This window comes from Capricornis sumatraensis, chromosome 8 (genome assembly GCF_032405125.1).
Source record: "Capricornis sumatraensis isolate serow.1 chromosome 8, serow.2, whole genome shotgun sequence".
Classification (NCBI taxonomy): domain Eukaryota; kingdom Metazoa; phylum Chordata; class Mammalia; order Artiodactyla; family Bovidae; genus Capricornis; species Capricornis sumatraensis.
Genome location: NC_091076.1, coordinates 97079272 through 97094493, shown reverse-complemented (window position 1 = coordinate 97094493; position 15222 = coordinate 97079272). Strand labels below are relative to the sequence as shown.

General features: G+C 56.2%; 1 protein-coding gene across 1 annotated transcript in view; it reads right to left on the bottom strand.

Moving 5' to 3' along the window:
• Positions 1–426: 426 nt before the first annotated feature.
• MRC2 (mannose receptor C-type 2) overlaps positions 427–15222 on the bottom strand; it is a 62130-nt gene continuing 47334 nt past the window's right edge. Inside the window, exons 10-30 of the mRNA XM_068977274.1 lie at positions 13931–14046; positions 13217–13365; positions 12183–12400; positions 10735–10877; positions 9314–9416; positions 8928–9066; positions 8778–8813; positions 8372–8532; positions 8218–8285; positions 7222–7322; positions 6789–6925; positions 4174–4288; positions 3888–4051; positions 3600–3708; positions 2872–3110; positions 2571–2739; positions 2322–2471; positions 1887–2006; positions 1463–1642; positions 753–779; positions 427–650 (exon numbers count right to left, since the gene is read on the bottom strand). Of these exons, the coding sequence (XP_068833375.1) occupies positions 427–650; positions 753–779; positions 1463–1642; positions 1887–2006; positions 2322–2471; positions 2571–2739; positions 2872–3110; positions 3600–3708; positions 3888–4051; positions 4174–4288; positions 6789–6925; positions 7222–7322; positions 8218–8285; positions 8372–8532; positions 8778–8813; positions 8928–9066; positions 9314–9416; positions 10735–10877; positions 12183–12400; positions 13217–13365; positions 13931–14046 (2868 nt within the window). The remainder of the gene's footprint in view (positions 651–752; positions 780–1462; positions 1643–1886; positions 2007–2321; positions 2472–2570; positions 2740–2871; positions 3111–3599; positions 3709–3887; positions 4052–4173; positions 4289–6788; positions 6926–7221; positions 7323–8217; positions 8286–8371; positions 8533–8777; positions 8814–8927; positions 9067–9313; positions 9417–10734; positions 10878–12182; positions 12401–13216; positions 13366–13930; positions 14047–15222) is intronic.

Sequence of the window (15222 nt, the reverse complement as noted above, 5' to 3'; positions counted from 1 at the left end):
GCTGAGGGATCGGGGCGGCTCCTCTGACTCTGCAACGAGAAGAGGGGGTCCCAGGGTTGGGGCACAGGCCTGGGAGGGTGGGGGCAGGGAGAAAAAGGCTCCCGTCCTGCCTCCGGTGACCATGGGGGTGCAGGCCCGGGTGACAAGACCTAAGGGCCCCCCCAAAAGGAAACGCCATGCTGCACTCAGCCAGGCCTCAGCCCAGCCCTCATGGGAGGGAGGGACCCCACCAGCCCAGGCCCTGCCAGCCCCAGCTCCCCACAGCGCTCCCCAGGGCGCCACCTCCCCCCATAGGCCGGCTGGACCGCAGCTGGTGGGGGCCCAGCTCCCCCGGGCCCGCCCACGCCCTCGGCCCCGCCCACGCCCTCGGCCCCGCCCACGCCCTCGGCCCCGCCCACGCCCTCGGCCCCGCCCACGCCCTCGGCTCTACTCCTGCTGCTCGTTCATTTCCATGTCCGACACCAGGATGTTCTTCTCGGTGGCCTCGCTGGGGCCGGAGGAGCTGCGGCTGTAGCGGGCACCCTCAAAGGCCCCACGCTCGACGCTCTGTCGCCGCCGGTAGAGAATCAGGGCAGCGGTCAGCAGGGCCAGGAGCAGGAGCACCGCCATCAGCACCACCACCAGGGCCGCAGGGTTCTCCGGGAGGGCGGCTGCGGCCGGAAGGACCCTTGGTCAGAAGCCCCGCCATGCCCGCCCGCTGCCCAGAATGACCAGGACCCGGGGGGAGAGGGCTAGTCCTGCCTGCCACTCACCTGATGGAGAGAAGCTGCTCGCCTCAGCTGTAGGGGAGGAGGGACCAGTTAACAACAGTGGTAGTGACGATTGAGTAACAATAAGCAAACATGCAAGAACATTTTCTGCTGTGCCAGACACTTCACTGGCTCGTTTACTTCTCTCATAGGTACTCTTATTACTGTTGTTGCCGTTTAGCCGCAAAGTCGTGTCTGACTCTTCTGCAACCCCTTGGACTGTAGCCTGCCAGGCTTTTCTAGCCATGGGATTTCCCAGGCAAGCATACTGGAGGGGGTTGCCATTTCCTCCTGCAGGGGATCTTCCCAACCCAGGGACTGAACCCGCATCTCCTGCATTGGCAGGCAGATTCTTTACCACTGAGCCGCCTTCGAAGCCCATAGGTACTTTTATTACACCATTTTACATGAGTAAACTGAAGCCAGAGAGCTTGAGCAATTTACCCAAGGTCACAGAGTTGGCAAACGGTTTGGCCTGGGCTCGAACCCCATATCCCTCCCTGCCTTTAACCACTACAAAATGGTTAGTCTACCAATGGCTGTCTACTCTGGCAATTTTCAGGAAGGGCCAGTCCTTGGTACAGACCAATTGATCCCAGAGGGTCCCGGCAGCCCCAGGCCTGTTGACTCCCTCCCATCCACTGTGTGGCCTGCGGAATGAGCAGCGGCCGGGGAGGGGGGGGCCGCCCCCCAGCACTAGATGTCTCCCGCACCTCGAGGGAGCTTGCAGACGACGCCCATGGTGATGTTGGTGCAGGCCCCCGGGCGCCACAGCCCGCTGCTGCTCTGGATCCAGTAGCAGCTGTTGTGGCTCAGCATGCTGGGGCCCAGGCCTGGGGGCCCCCAGTTGGAGTAGTTCACAGCTGTGTTGTCCTGCCAGACCAGGGTGCCCCCTGTGGGAAAGGTGGCATTGGGGGGGCATTGTTGGGGATGGGGGGGGCAGCGACATGGAGCAGAAGCAGATGGGAGAGAAGAGCCCTGTTCTAGAAAACCCCCACATCCCACAGATCCTCACCCCCCTCCCACAGGCCCTCACTCCTCATGCCCCCACCCCTCACCACCGGCCAAACGCCAGTGGAAGGCCTCCCCCTGCAGCCCGAGGCCTGCCCCTCCTGACCCTATACCCACGGGGCCCACCTTTGGGGTTGAAGTTCATGCCCAGCCAGGCGCCCCGACTCTGGCCCTCAGAGCTCTGCAGATGCTCCCAGACAAACACGTTCTCCATCTCATCCAGGATGGACAGGACCGCGCCGCCCGCTGGACATAGAGGAGGCCGACGTCAGGGCAGGCGAGTCTCCTGGTGGGTAGCAGAGCCCCCGGAGAGGCCCCGCCCTTTTCCCTGGCAGCCCGAGTAGAGGATGGCATGGAGATGTGCGTGTAAGGGGGGGCTACATTTACATCTATGCCCCGTCCAAGGTGGTCTGTGTGGATTGGACCGTGAGGGGCACTGAGAGGTGAGTGCAGCCTACAAGCAGAGTGTGGCACGGGGACCACATTCGTGGGGTCTCTGAGCATCCTCGAGAGGGGTCGCCACCCGGAACGCCCAGGCGGGGGCGCTCGCCCCCAGCCCACCTCTCTGGCAGCGCTGCAGCGCCTCCTTGTGGCCCAGCAGCAGCTCCATGTGGAAGGAGTAGCAGTGCTCGCGGAAGGGAATCCAGGCCGAGTCCGCCAGCCCCTGGGGACAGCTCCCGTGGTAGCTTATTCGTGGCGGAGGAGGGGGCCCTGTGAGCGGGGAAATGCAGCATTGAGGAAGTGTCCCAGGGTCCTCCTGGGGTCGGCTTCTCCCTGGCCCAGCCCTCGCCCCAGCGGGTGGGCACTCACCACCGTGAACTCCACACACAGCACCCTGCAACTTGGTGTCACAGATGGTGGTGCGCCAGGTGCCATCCATGTCCACGTAGGCACAGCCCCCCGGGAGCTGGGGCTCCCCGTCCTGCCAGCTCACATAGCTTAGTGGCTCCTCCGAGACCCAAGAGTACCGCCGGGAGCCCTGGGCACAGGGGCCCATCAGGATGGAAGCAAGGGGACCAGCCAGGGCTGGGTGGAGGGGGGTGGCCACGGAAGGCAGCGGGTTAGGAGGAGACAGGGAACTGGGGGTAGGGGGGCCCAGCCCAGTGCCTACCTCCTCACTGGCCAGCCCAATCCAGAGTGGCGTGCGCAGCCCTCGGGCAGCCTGAGTGAGGAAGGCCTGGGTGTAGGGGTCGAGCACGTGGGCCAGGCTGGCATTTCGGCTCTCACACAGCAACAGGGCGTCGTGCCAGCGCAGCGGCTTCTGCAGCAGCCGGAAGGTGCCGTTGAGGTAGGAGAGCTCAGTGCCCGGGGCAGGGGGCGACGCTGCTGGGGATGGGCTCAGGGAGGGGTCTACAGGGAAGGGGGCAGGACTCAGGCCGGGCTCTGCTCCCCTCACCCCATCCCCAGGCATGAGGCCAAGGGGGAACAGCAGGCAGAGACCAACTCTCCTCTGGGCGCATAACCATCAGTCACTGTTGTTATTAATAATACATTCTTACTAGTAAAGGGATAAACAACCTTGACCCTGACCAGGAACCCAGGGCAGAGGGACCCCTGCTCAGAGCTGCAGAAGCCTCAGATGTTGAACCACGGGGTCCCTGCCACAATGCATGCCCAATGTCTTAGTTCTTCCTGGGTAGCCCTCCAAATCCCAAACCTTCCTCCTACAACCCCTGGACGCTCACTGCCTGTCCCTCTGATTGGTACCTGGCCTTTCTGCCCATCTGCTTCCCAAGCAGAGTGGTCCCCTGAGATCAGGGACCATGCCTCATTCCTCCTGGCTCGGCCTACAGCGTCCAGCCCTGGGCTGAGGTTTCCAGGCTCCCGGGTGATACCTACCTGTGGCCTTCTGGCAGATGAAGCCGTGGGTCTCCTCTGTACAGCTCCGGTCGTCCCAGCGGCCAGTGAAGTGGGTTGAGGGGCTATGCAGGACCACGGCACAGCTGGTCTGGGGGGAAGGAGCCGCTCAGGGGAGCCCCAGGAGCTGCCTGCCTTGTGCCACCGCCCCTGAAAGTCTGTACTATGAGCAAAGAGGCTGCAAGGGGGTCCCCAGGTGTGAAGACAAGTGCTGCGGGCCAGGGTGGGTTAGTGGGTGCAGAGGAGAGGATGGGGCAGGGGCTTCCTCACCGGTATGTTGCCGCTGGGAGCAGGGCTAGGGCCAGAGGGCTCCCCGGGGGCCCAGTTGGCATACTGCAGAGGCTCCTGCTCCACCCACTGGAAGTCCCTCTGTGAGGCATGGAGGCCAATCCAAAGGTCAAAGGTCACAGTGGGCAGGCTGGCTGTGATGAACGCTACAATCCCCCAGAACAGACCGTGATGAGCCACAGGGTGGCAGCCCCCTCCTCACTCTGCTCTAGCCGTCTAGGGGGACGGTGTCAGAGGATTCTGGGGCCTCCCCCTGGGCTGGCCCTACCTTGCTCTAAAGGGTTTGCAATGGTGACCAGTTGGGCCTCTTGCTGTTCACAGGAGAACTGTGCCTCTGACCACTTCACCCGGTCCTGGGGGTCCTGGCCTTGGATTTGGAAACACTGTGGGGCGGAGGGAGAGGCGTGACATCCAGCTCCACCTCCCTGGCCCCCACACCCAGAAACTTCAACCACTCAGCGCCAGGCCCTGGAGAAAAACAGGAGGACCAGGACATCTGGTCTCCTTGACCAAGGCTCTGATACCCTCTCGACCTGGCATGGCAGATTCACAGACACTTGCCCGCACCTGGGGAATTTTAAAGTGGGAAGATTTCTCTGGGCCACCAAATGCTCCACTACCTATGACGGCAACCCCTGGACCACGCCTGGGGACAAGGTCTGTCTGGTTCTCAGCTTCATATACTTCAAAGGCTTTCCACAGAATTATTGGTATCATTATAATGATGCTGACAAATTAAGAAAGGAACCGGTTACATATATGAAATATATTGTTTTAGATTAGGTGGAAGAAGCCATAAGAATAAGCTTTTGGAGCAATTCAATGACATGGAGAAATACTCAAAATACAACACTGAGGAAAAAAAAGTTGGCTACAAAATTGTGCTATTTAGTATGATCTCAATTATGTAGAAAAAGAAAGTGGAGTAACAAATATTGATAGTGGTTATCTCTGGAGAATATAGATGAGTTTTTTTTTTCCAAAATATGAATAATACATCTTGCTCCTTTTGCTTTCTTTAAGGCAGAAAAGGTGTATTATTTGCTTGAATAATCTGAAGACAGTGAGAGCTCCAGGATAGTATGAGCTGGCTGCACTCCAGCACATGACAAAGATTTATGGATTATGTTATCTAGTGTTAACTAATCTAATCCTCACAACTCCGTTAAGCAGTCTTATAGTGTCCGCCAAAGAAGGCATGATTCAAAGCTCATACTAAGGATACCAAGGAAACCTGCAAGGAAATAGCACACTTTCCTTCCTGGGATAAGCTCTTTCAGCCGCTGGATAAAAACAACGAAGGTCTCATCAGGTGGGATGAATCAGCCCATGGGTCACTAACCACTCTTGGAAAGAGACTCACACTCTAGAAGGAACATTTTGAAAACATGTTTGAACGCACATCCATCCTGATTCTCTTGATTGCCTCAAACTCTCCTAGCTGCACACTCAAAATAGTTGGAAAGAGAATCTTCTAAATGTTGTTTTTTTAAAAATCTTCCAGAGACTTTTTTAAACCCTCTCAATCAGTTCTTCTCAGTAGTTTATAAGGCAGATTCATTTAAATGCAAAAATTGATGAGCTAGTTTTTAAACAAAAATCAGCAGAAGGACTGAAAAATTTAATTGGCATTTAACTGGCAGAAGGACTGAAAAATGGAGAGAAGGACTTAGAAAGCCCCGCCAATGATGGATGAACTTTCTTCATCTATTTGTCTTTGTAAGGCAATCTTTTCATCTACAACAACCATTCAATCCATGTTCTAAAATAATTTGACCTCCAAACAAGACCTGTGAAGTCTGAATCAGTGTCAGACCTAGATTTTTAAATAAAGTATAGGGACTTCCCTGGTGGTCCAGTGGTTAAGAATCTGCCTGCCAATGCAGGGGACACAGGTTCTATCCCTGGTCGGGGAAAATCTCACATGCCACAGAGCAACTAAGCCCGTGTACCACAACAAAGAATAGCCCCGACTCGCCACAGCTAGAGAAAGCCTGCAAAGGTCCGGCAGAGGAGGACCCAGTGCAGCCAAAAATAAATAAAGAAATGAAAAACTAATAAATAAAAATAATGAAGTGTATGTGATCACTTTGCTCTTATCAAAATTATTTAAAATAGTAATAATTATTATAATTGATAAATTTAAGAGTGAGCACAAAATGTTTTTCATACCACTAAAAGGAAAAATTTTGAAAACTTAAAAATACTGTTTTGAAATCTTTAGCTCAGGCTTTAGATTGTTTTGTTCTTGTGCATATTTTATTATATATGATATCAGTCACATTCAGAGAAGGCGATGGCACCCCACTCCAGTACTCTTGCCTGGAAAATCCCATGGATGGAGGAGCCTGGTAGGCTGCAGTCCATGGGGTCGCTAAGAGTCAGACATGACTGAGCGACTTCACTTTCACTTTTCACTTTCATGCATTGGAGAAGGAAATGGCAACCCACTCCAGTGTTCTTGCCTGGAGAATCCCAGGGACGGGAGAGCCTGGTGGGCTGCCGTCTATGGGGTCACAGAGTCGGACACGACTGAAGTGACTTAGCAGCAGCAGCAGTCACATTAGTATAGAAAGAAATACATAGATTTACTTTTGCACATATATGTATGGTACACATATATATTTTGTATGTTCAACATTTTGTTTTAATAGGAATTCATTATCAAGATGCTCACCAAACTATATGGGCAACATTATTACTTGATGAACTGGAAGGTGTCACTACGCTGAGTTAGTGTCCAAGGGGTCTAGCCCTGGTCCCAGGACTGAGCAGGGGAGAGGGTGGTGGGTTCAGGGCAGAGGCCGGGACTCTGATGTTGCCAGAGGGCCAGGACTCTTGAAGCTCAGGCTTCCCCTTGGGCACCCCCTCCCTACCCCCTACCTTGTTGAGGAACTGGCTCCAGCCAGAGGGGCAGCCCCCTGTGGGCGGCAGGTCTGGGGGCTGCAGCTCTCTGGTGCTGTTGCGCCGTTTGCAGATATAAGGCAAGGCTGTTGTGCACCTCTGGTCCCCCCAGTCCTCTGTGAAAAGTGAACAGCAGTCACTCTGAGTGTGGGGCCGGGCTGCCAGCACCTGGCCTCACGCCCTGAGAAGAGGTGGGGCTGGGGCTCGGGTCCTGTGTCCTGCTCTGAACTCAAGTCCTCTGCGGCTGCTGGACAGGCACCGGCCCTCCCCTCTCTGGATCCAGTCTTTCTTGGGTTGGGCGAACAGAGAGGATGAGAAGAGACTGAAGGCCCCTGCCCGGGCTCACCCTGCTGCCCTGAACACCAACCCTCCCCTCGGCTTCTGCACCCTCTCTGCCCTACCCTGCCCTCACCTCGGCTGGCCATCATGTACACGCACTTCTTGTCCTTGCCGATGGGCCGAGGTTTGCCGGGGGCCCAGGAGATGAAGTTTATAATGGAACCATCTGTCCACCTGCAATGGCACAAGCAGGAGTGATCCTAGTACAGGGCACCAGGTTAGACCTCCCCTGAATGCAGAAGCAAGGGGGTAGAGACTGGGGCCCAAGTCTAGGGGCTCAGGGCCACAGACTGAGGAGCGAGGCTACTGAGCTCAGTGCAGCAGGAACCCAAGGACCCAGTGCCTTCCACTTCTCTAACTAGAAAAGAAGTCTAAGGATCCCAGAGCAGGAGTCGAGTGGCAACACTGTGCTCAGATACTCCTGTGCTCTCCTGGTCTTTCTGTGCCTCGTGCCTGGGTAGGTGAGCCCTGACCATGAAGAGGCCCCTCTGGACCATCATGTGTTCTTGCCTACGTCCACGGACCTTTTTCACGAGTGACCCCAGAATAATACGAACGGCTGTTATTTAGTGTCCAATAATGTGCTTTCCAGGTGGCTCTGTGGTAAAGAGTCCACCTGCCAATGCAGGAGACACGACTTCGATCCCTGGGTTGGGAAGATCCCCTGGAGAAGGTAATGGCAACCCACCCTGGTATTCTTGCCCAGGAAATCCCATGGACAGAGGAGGCTGGCGGGCTTTAGTCCACGAGGTCACAAAGAGTCAGACACGACTGCGTGGACAACAGCGTGCTGGACGCAGCACCAAGGACTCAGACATCTCATTTTTAACCCTAAGGACAACCCGACCAGGCACACCTCGTTGTTTCATTTTCTGGTGAGAAAACCAAGAGAGGCCCAGAAAGTCACTTGCTCAAGGCCACACAGCCCACAAGGGGCAGAACTGGATTCAAAACCAAATCTGTCTCTTGTGTGCGATGCTGCCTCTCATTTCCAGCCTGAGTCCCTGCTAGCCATCCACGCATGTGCCCCGCTGCCCAGCCACAGCCACCGCCCGGCCAGGGCTCCCACCTGAAGCGCCCGTCGCTCTCTGAGGTGTGCAGGCCGATCCACCAGTGCTGCTCCTGGCCCCGAGAGAACTGGGGAAGCCGGGCAGGCAGGTGAGGGTTGGCAGGGCCTTTCCCCTGGCTCCCGGGCTGCCCTCCCTGCTTGCTGGCATGCCCACCTTCTGCAGGTTGTGCCCCAGGAAATCCAGCTCGGCCTGGCTGTGCACTGAGACCAGTTCAGCCTGGAACCACGTGCAGATGCGCTGCGCCTGCGCCCACGTGGAGTGGTGCTCGAAGAACTTATACTCAGCCTCCTGGAAACGCAACCATTCCCGCCGGCCTGCGGGGGCAGCATGTGGCTGGAGTCCAGGCTGCGGCTGCCTGCCCGCCCCGCCCACGGAGGACGAGGCGTGTTCAGGGCAGCCAGGGCAGGCGGGCCTGCGAGCCCATCTGACCTGGACCAGTAAATGTGCCCCAATTCCCTTTTCCCTTGGCTCAAACCCTTAATCCCCCCCTTCCTTCTGTCCTGGTCAAGCCCTGCCCTGTCCGGCCGCCACGGGGAGTGGGATGGACAGGAAGCCTCACCTTGCGGGCTGACGTCAGGCTCCCGCACGTCCGTGCCTATGGGGGCAACAGGGACAGACACGCTGCAGAGATGGGAGACCCTTCTTCCTTGGACCCCGGGCCCTGCCGCCCGTCAGCCCTTGCCCGGTCCAGCAGCGCCGCCCCACCAACCTCGAGGGATCTTGCAGATCCAGTCCAGCTGCGTCTCGCACTGCATAGCCACCCACTGCAGGGAGGCCAGGTCGAGCACCGTGCAGCCCCGGATGTCATCATCGTCGTGCCGGCTCCGGTCGAAATTGTGGTAAGAGAACTGGTGACGTCAGAGGGGGAGAGGGGCCTCAGGCACCAGGCACAGGCTGCCCCCACCCCCCAAGCAGACCAACGAGAGGCCTGGCATAAGCTGGGAACGCCCCCCAACCTGGGCTAGGCACCCCCACCACCTTCTCCTTCACCAGCCGGCCCTTGCCCTAGGCCCTGCCTCTGCTCAACCTCGCACACCTTCGAAAGGCCACGCCCACATCCCGTCCACCCGCCCCGCCTCCTCCAGGCCTCCTCACCCCAAGTCCATCACTCCAGCGCCAGCTCTGCCCGGCTCCGGGGTCTCGACGGTTCAGGCCGATCCAGAACCAGTGCTGCTCGTGGATCTCGGGCTCTGATTCACTTCAGCACAACCGGGGGGTGGAGATGGAAGGCATGGGGAGGGTGAGAGTTGTAGGGAATCCTTGCAGTTGTGACTCGGGCAGTCCCGGGGGCCTGGAGCCTCTCCATCTGGGGTTCACACTGAAAACACTGTTGAGGCCACCCTAAAATGTCTTCTCCCCAGAGAGAACTGGGCCAGCTGGGCCGGGCCCCCCACTCACTCACTCAGGGCAGGTGGCCTGGCCCCTTCCACTGCTGCCCTTTAGGTAGGGTGTGCCCCTCCAGCAAGTCTGCAGACTTTCACTTTAGGAAGTAGACAGGGGCAGTGCATAGACTTGGGGCCATGGACTCAAATACACCTCGATTCCAGTCCTAGGTCATCCCTGTGACCTTGGGCAAATAACCCAACCTCTGGATCAGCCCACAAGGGATAATGTCTACTTTGTAGGGTTGAGGAGAGCAGTGAATGTGGCTCAGTGCGGCCTCTGGCACACAGCGAGAAGCGATCAACGTGGGCTCTAATAATCACTAGTCAAATAATGTCATTGTGCTGTTTGCTGGGAGGAGATGTCCCTGGAATTAAGATTTCAGGAAGCCTGGATCCATCTGGATGTTTCCCAAGGCTAAGGGATGATGGGGTTGTGTGTCATAGGAACCCACGGGACAGAGACAGGGTTCTGGGGGGAACCCCTGTGGGTAAATGCTCACTTTTGCAGTCCTTCTCGTCCTCTCAGGAAAAGCTGTTTATTGAGAAGTGTGGGTTATTATGGGATGGTGTTGGGTTACAGGAGGGGGCACTCACTTGGATAAGCTTATAGATTTTGCCATGGAGAAGGAATGGTAAGGATTAGGGTTGTATATGTGCTCAGTCAGTCGCGTCTGATTCTTTGTGACCCCATGGACTATAGTCCACCAGGCTCCTCTGTCCTTGGGGTTTCCCAGGCAAGAATACTGGAGTGAGTTGCCATTCTCTTCTCCAGCGGAATCTTCCTGATCCAGGGATTGAACCTGCGTCTACTGTGTCTGCTGCACTGCAGGTGGATTCTTTACTGCTGAGCCACCAGGGAAGCCCCTAAGGGTTAGGGTTAGGTTTGTGTAATCTGAGAGTCCAAGAGGGTGCTGTTGGCTCATATGAGCAACACAGGGGCTCCGACTCCAGCAAGACCGGGGTTACTTAAGTGGGGACAGGACAGGCCTGGCACTAGCAGCGGACACACAGGTCATTCCAAGCCCTGGACAGACCTCTCTGGGGTCACCTTCACCCTGCCTACTGCCCCGTGTCCAGCAAAACCAAGAGCCCCACAAACGTGCATGTGGGCCAGCGCCTTAAGCTCAGTACCCGAAGATCTTGTTGAGCATATTGGCCACAAAGTGCTCCTCTTCATAGCTGGCCAGGCTCAGCAGCTGGGCCCCCAGCTCCTGGCAGGCCCCTTGGGCCTGGACCCAGGTCTTCTTGTCCTGCAGCCGCTCCGAGCTGAACACCTGCAGGGGCAGAGTCCAAGCTGTCCCTCTGGCCCACCTCCCCACGGGACACCTGCCCTCCCATGACTTGTGTGGAGAGGGGGCTGCAGCTTTACTGGACAGGGTGTCGAGGCTAGTTAAGACAGCCCTGCTCATCAGAGAGGGAGCCCTGGGGGAGGAAAACTGGCACAGGCATCTCCCAGAGATGTTCCCAGTGACCAGTGGGGCAGTCAGGGCTCTTATCCCAGCAGAGCCACAGTTTGCTGTGGGCAAGTCCCTTCATCTTTCTATAATAAAAGACCCTGGACTACCTCAGTGGCTCCCAAACCCAGCCAGGTTTAAAAACACAGATTACCAGGCCCCACCACAGCCTACTGAATTCCCATCTCTATAGTGACAGCCTAGAAGATTTTTAAATTTTTTTAAACTGAAGTACTCCTGTACTTCGGTTTAAAACATTGATTTACAATGTTGTGTTAATTACTGCCGTACAGCAATATGACTCAGTTATAAATATATATGTGTGCATGTTAAGTCGCTTCAGTCATGTCCTATTCTTTGCAACCCTATGGACTGTAGCCTACCAGGCTCCTCTGTCCATGGGATTCTCCAGGCAAGAATACTGGAGTGGGTTGCCATGCCCTCCTCCAGGGGATCTTCCTGACCCAGGGATTGAACTCGAGTCTCATTATGTTTCCTGCAGTGGCAGGCAGGTTCTTTACCACTAGTATTACCTGGGAAGCCCGTAAATATATATAGATTCTTTTTTAATATTCTTTTCCATTATGATTTATCATAGAATATTGAATATAGTTCTCTCTGCTATACAGCAGGATGTTGTTTCTTTACCTATTATATATATAAAAGCATCTATCTGCTAACCCAAACCTCCTACTGCATCTCTCCGCCAACCCCCTTCCCTTGGCAACCGCCAGTCTCTTCTCTACATCTGTGATTTGGTTTCTGTGTCATAGATCGGTTCATCTCTGTCACACTGTAGATCCCACATATAAGGGGTCACATATAAATCAGGCTCCTGGGGCAATCTAAAGAGCTGCCAGCCTGGCCCCAACATCTGAGCATCTCTAAAACTGATGGTCTGTGGGTTTTTCAATTCCTCAATTGTTTACTGAGCACCTGCTGTGCACCAGGCCTCAGAGGACACTGACAAGAGTTTCAACAGAAAGGACCTAAGGGGAGAAGTTTCTCCAGGGCCCACCTGCTTGGATCATGGCTGTGTCCCACTGGGACCACCCACCCCGCCAGGGATGCTGTGTCTTTGCTCTCGTTTCTCTCCCCCCACCCCAAGGCCCATGGGCTGCCTACCTTATAGCAGTGCCGGAGTTTGGGATCTGAGCCCCAGCCCTGCGGACAGGCGCCGGTAAGGCTGGGCGTGGGGTCTGGCCCAGGCAGCTCAGGCGTCACGGGCGTGCCCAGGCTCTGGCGGCAGATGTAGCGAGCCCGGAACGACGTGCAGTTCTTCACCTCCCACAGCCCCATGGCGCTGCCCGTGGCCAGGGCCACGCAGCCCCCACGGCTGTACCCTGGAGGAGGGAGGGGGGACCCACACACTGAGCCCTCCCTCACGTCCCCGAGGGGCACCTCCATGGCCCCTGCACCGGGGGCCAGCTTGGCCATCTCTGCAGGGACATAGCTGTGGGGTTGGGGGTGGCAGGGCTGGAGAGCAGGAAGGAAATGGAGGCAGAAGCTTCACTCTGTGTTGGCTCCTGTGAGATCTTAGGCAAGTTGCTTAACCTCTCTGAGCCTGTTTCATCATCTACTCCATCTTTAAAAGGGCTTAAAAAAGATAACAGTGGACTCGCGGTTAAGAATCTACCTTCCAAGGGATATGGGTTCGGTCCCTGGTTGGGGAACTAAGATTCCATGTGCCATCGGGCAACTAGAGAAGCCTGTGTACTGCAACCACTGAGCCTGCGATGAAGACCCAGCACAGCCAAAAAAATTAATTAAAAACATAAAAGATTTATAAAAAAAATTTTTTTAAGGTAATAAATGTGAAATGGCATAATAGCAAGCACTTGTTCTATGCCCACTATTCCAAGGGCTTTACATATATTAACCCATTCAAGCCACATGTCAGCCCTGTGAGGAAAGTACTATTATCCCCATTGGACAGATGAGGAAACTGAGGCTCAAAGATGGACACCTAATAAACTGCAAAGTCAGGACCTGAGCCAGGCATCTCAGCTCTGGAGGCCATCCTTCTAACCATATCACCACACTCTATGAACGCTGTCTCCTATGAAGCCCTGGGTCTCGGTCGTGGCAGGGGTGGTCCACCACGGCCCTCCCGGCTTCATCAAAGCACCGCCGAGAAGGGGGCTGAGAGAGGGGCTCACCAGGCTGGTCCCGGTTCCAGTGGGTGTACATGACCTCGTCCCCACTGAGCCAGCGGAAGGAGCCGGTGAAGTTGAGGTCCTGCAGGGCCGTCCAGAAGTATTCGCCATCCCAGTTGTAGATGAGACTGCTGATAAAGGCCTGTTCGAACCTGCGGGAGAGAGGCTGGTCAAGGCAGACAACTCAACCCCCACCGCTCCCAGGGCCCCAGGCCAGACGGCCTGCTCAGGGAGCCCGGGTGCACCCGATCGGAAACTTGCTCAGGGAAGTGGGGACCCCTGGGGAAGCTGCAGCTGACACAGCTGACCCCCGCTGCTGTCTGCATCTCCACGTCTTGCTGAGAGAAAAATCAGACACCAGCCAACTCTTGCCTGGAGAATTCCAAGCACAGAGGAGCCTGGTGGGCTACAGTCCACGGGATGGCAAAGAGTTGGACAAGACTGTGCGACTAACTTTCACTTTTCAAGGCCTCTTTGGGGCATCCAGTCCACAGAGAGGCCTGTTCCTGCCCCCTCCCAGGAACTGCCCCATGCTAGAGTCTCTTAATAAACAAGAGTCATTCTTATGATAATATTAGAAAAAGGCCCTGGAGATAGCTGAAGCTCAAAGGGACTCAATGATCAAGTCCCTCTGCACTTGATGGCAGGATGTTGGCCCTTCCGGTGGAGGGACCACATTCGACCAGACATAGGGGTGGGCTGGTCCCCCTCTCATACCTGTTGGTGATGGTGACCAGCTGAGAGCCGTGGTCGGTGCACAGGCGCCGGGCCTCACTGTAGGTCACCTGGTCCTCTCCCAGCCAGTAGCAGGAGGGGCTGTGCCACGTCCAACCCTGGCTCAAGAGAGTGGGCAGAAAAGGGGGTGTCTGGGGGAGGGCTTCTCTCTCACCCATAAATCCTGGGGTGGGGATGCCAACAGCGGCACCGCTGAACTTTCTGCAGGCTTGAGCACAGGACTGAGGGGGCTGGTGTGACACCAGAGCCGGCTATTCCTGTGCTGTGGCTGCACCGTGCCACGCCACACTGCCCCGCCTATTACCACCCACAGCTGCCAGGTTCAGAGTAGAAGCACGGCCCAAGGGAGGCAGCCAGTCACCCGGCCTGTGGCCTGGCCAAGAAAGATGAGTGGCCCACTGGACGCCTCTCTCGGGTATTTGAACCAAGAGACGTATTGGGAAAAATGCCAGCTGGCTGGGAAATGAGAGCTGAAAAGCTGGGAGAGCGGCCAGCAAGTGGAGGGGGCTGGTTGATCCTCAGGGGCCTGGAGAAGCTGGAGTACTGGAATGGAGGCGGCACCCGCCTGAGGGCGGTTGAGGGCGGAGAACAAACCCTCAGTGAGGGGCAGCAAAGTTGCAGTAGACCGCCCTTCCTTCACAGCTGGCTTGCAACCCGCCCCCTGCATCCGCCCCAGGAGACCGGGGAGGCTTTACCCCACCAACCCGTGGCCCCTTGGGTCGCCCTGAGGGCCTCTCTGCCCCTGGGGGGTGGGGGCTGGAGCCCGGGGGAGAGGCGAGGCAGAGGGAGGGGGCAGCCCCCTGGGCAGGAGCCCGTTCAGAACAAGCTGGTGTGTGTGTATGTGTGTTTATGTGTGTGTAGGTGTATGTGTTTAGTCGTATTTATGCATATGTGCATGTATGTGTATATGAGTATGTGTGTTTATTTGTGAATGTGTCATTGATGTTTACTCTCTGAGTCATGCCCAGCTCTTTGCGACCCTGTGGACTGTAGCCTGCCAGGCTCCTCTCTCCATGGGATTCTCCAGGCAAGAATACTGGAGTAGGTTGCCATTTCCTAGTCCAGGGGATCTTCCCAACCCAGGGATCGAGCCCACATCTCTTGCACTGGCAGGTGGATTCTTCACCACTGGGCCATCAGGGAAGTCCGTGTGTATGTGTGTGTGTTGTGTATGTGTGTTTATGTGTGTCTATATATGTGTGTGTTTGGGGGGCTTCCCTGGTGGCTCAGACAATAAAGAATCTGCCTGCAATGCAGGAGACCTGGAATCAATT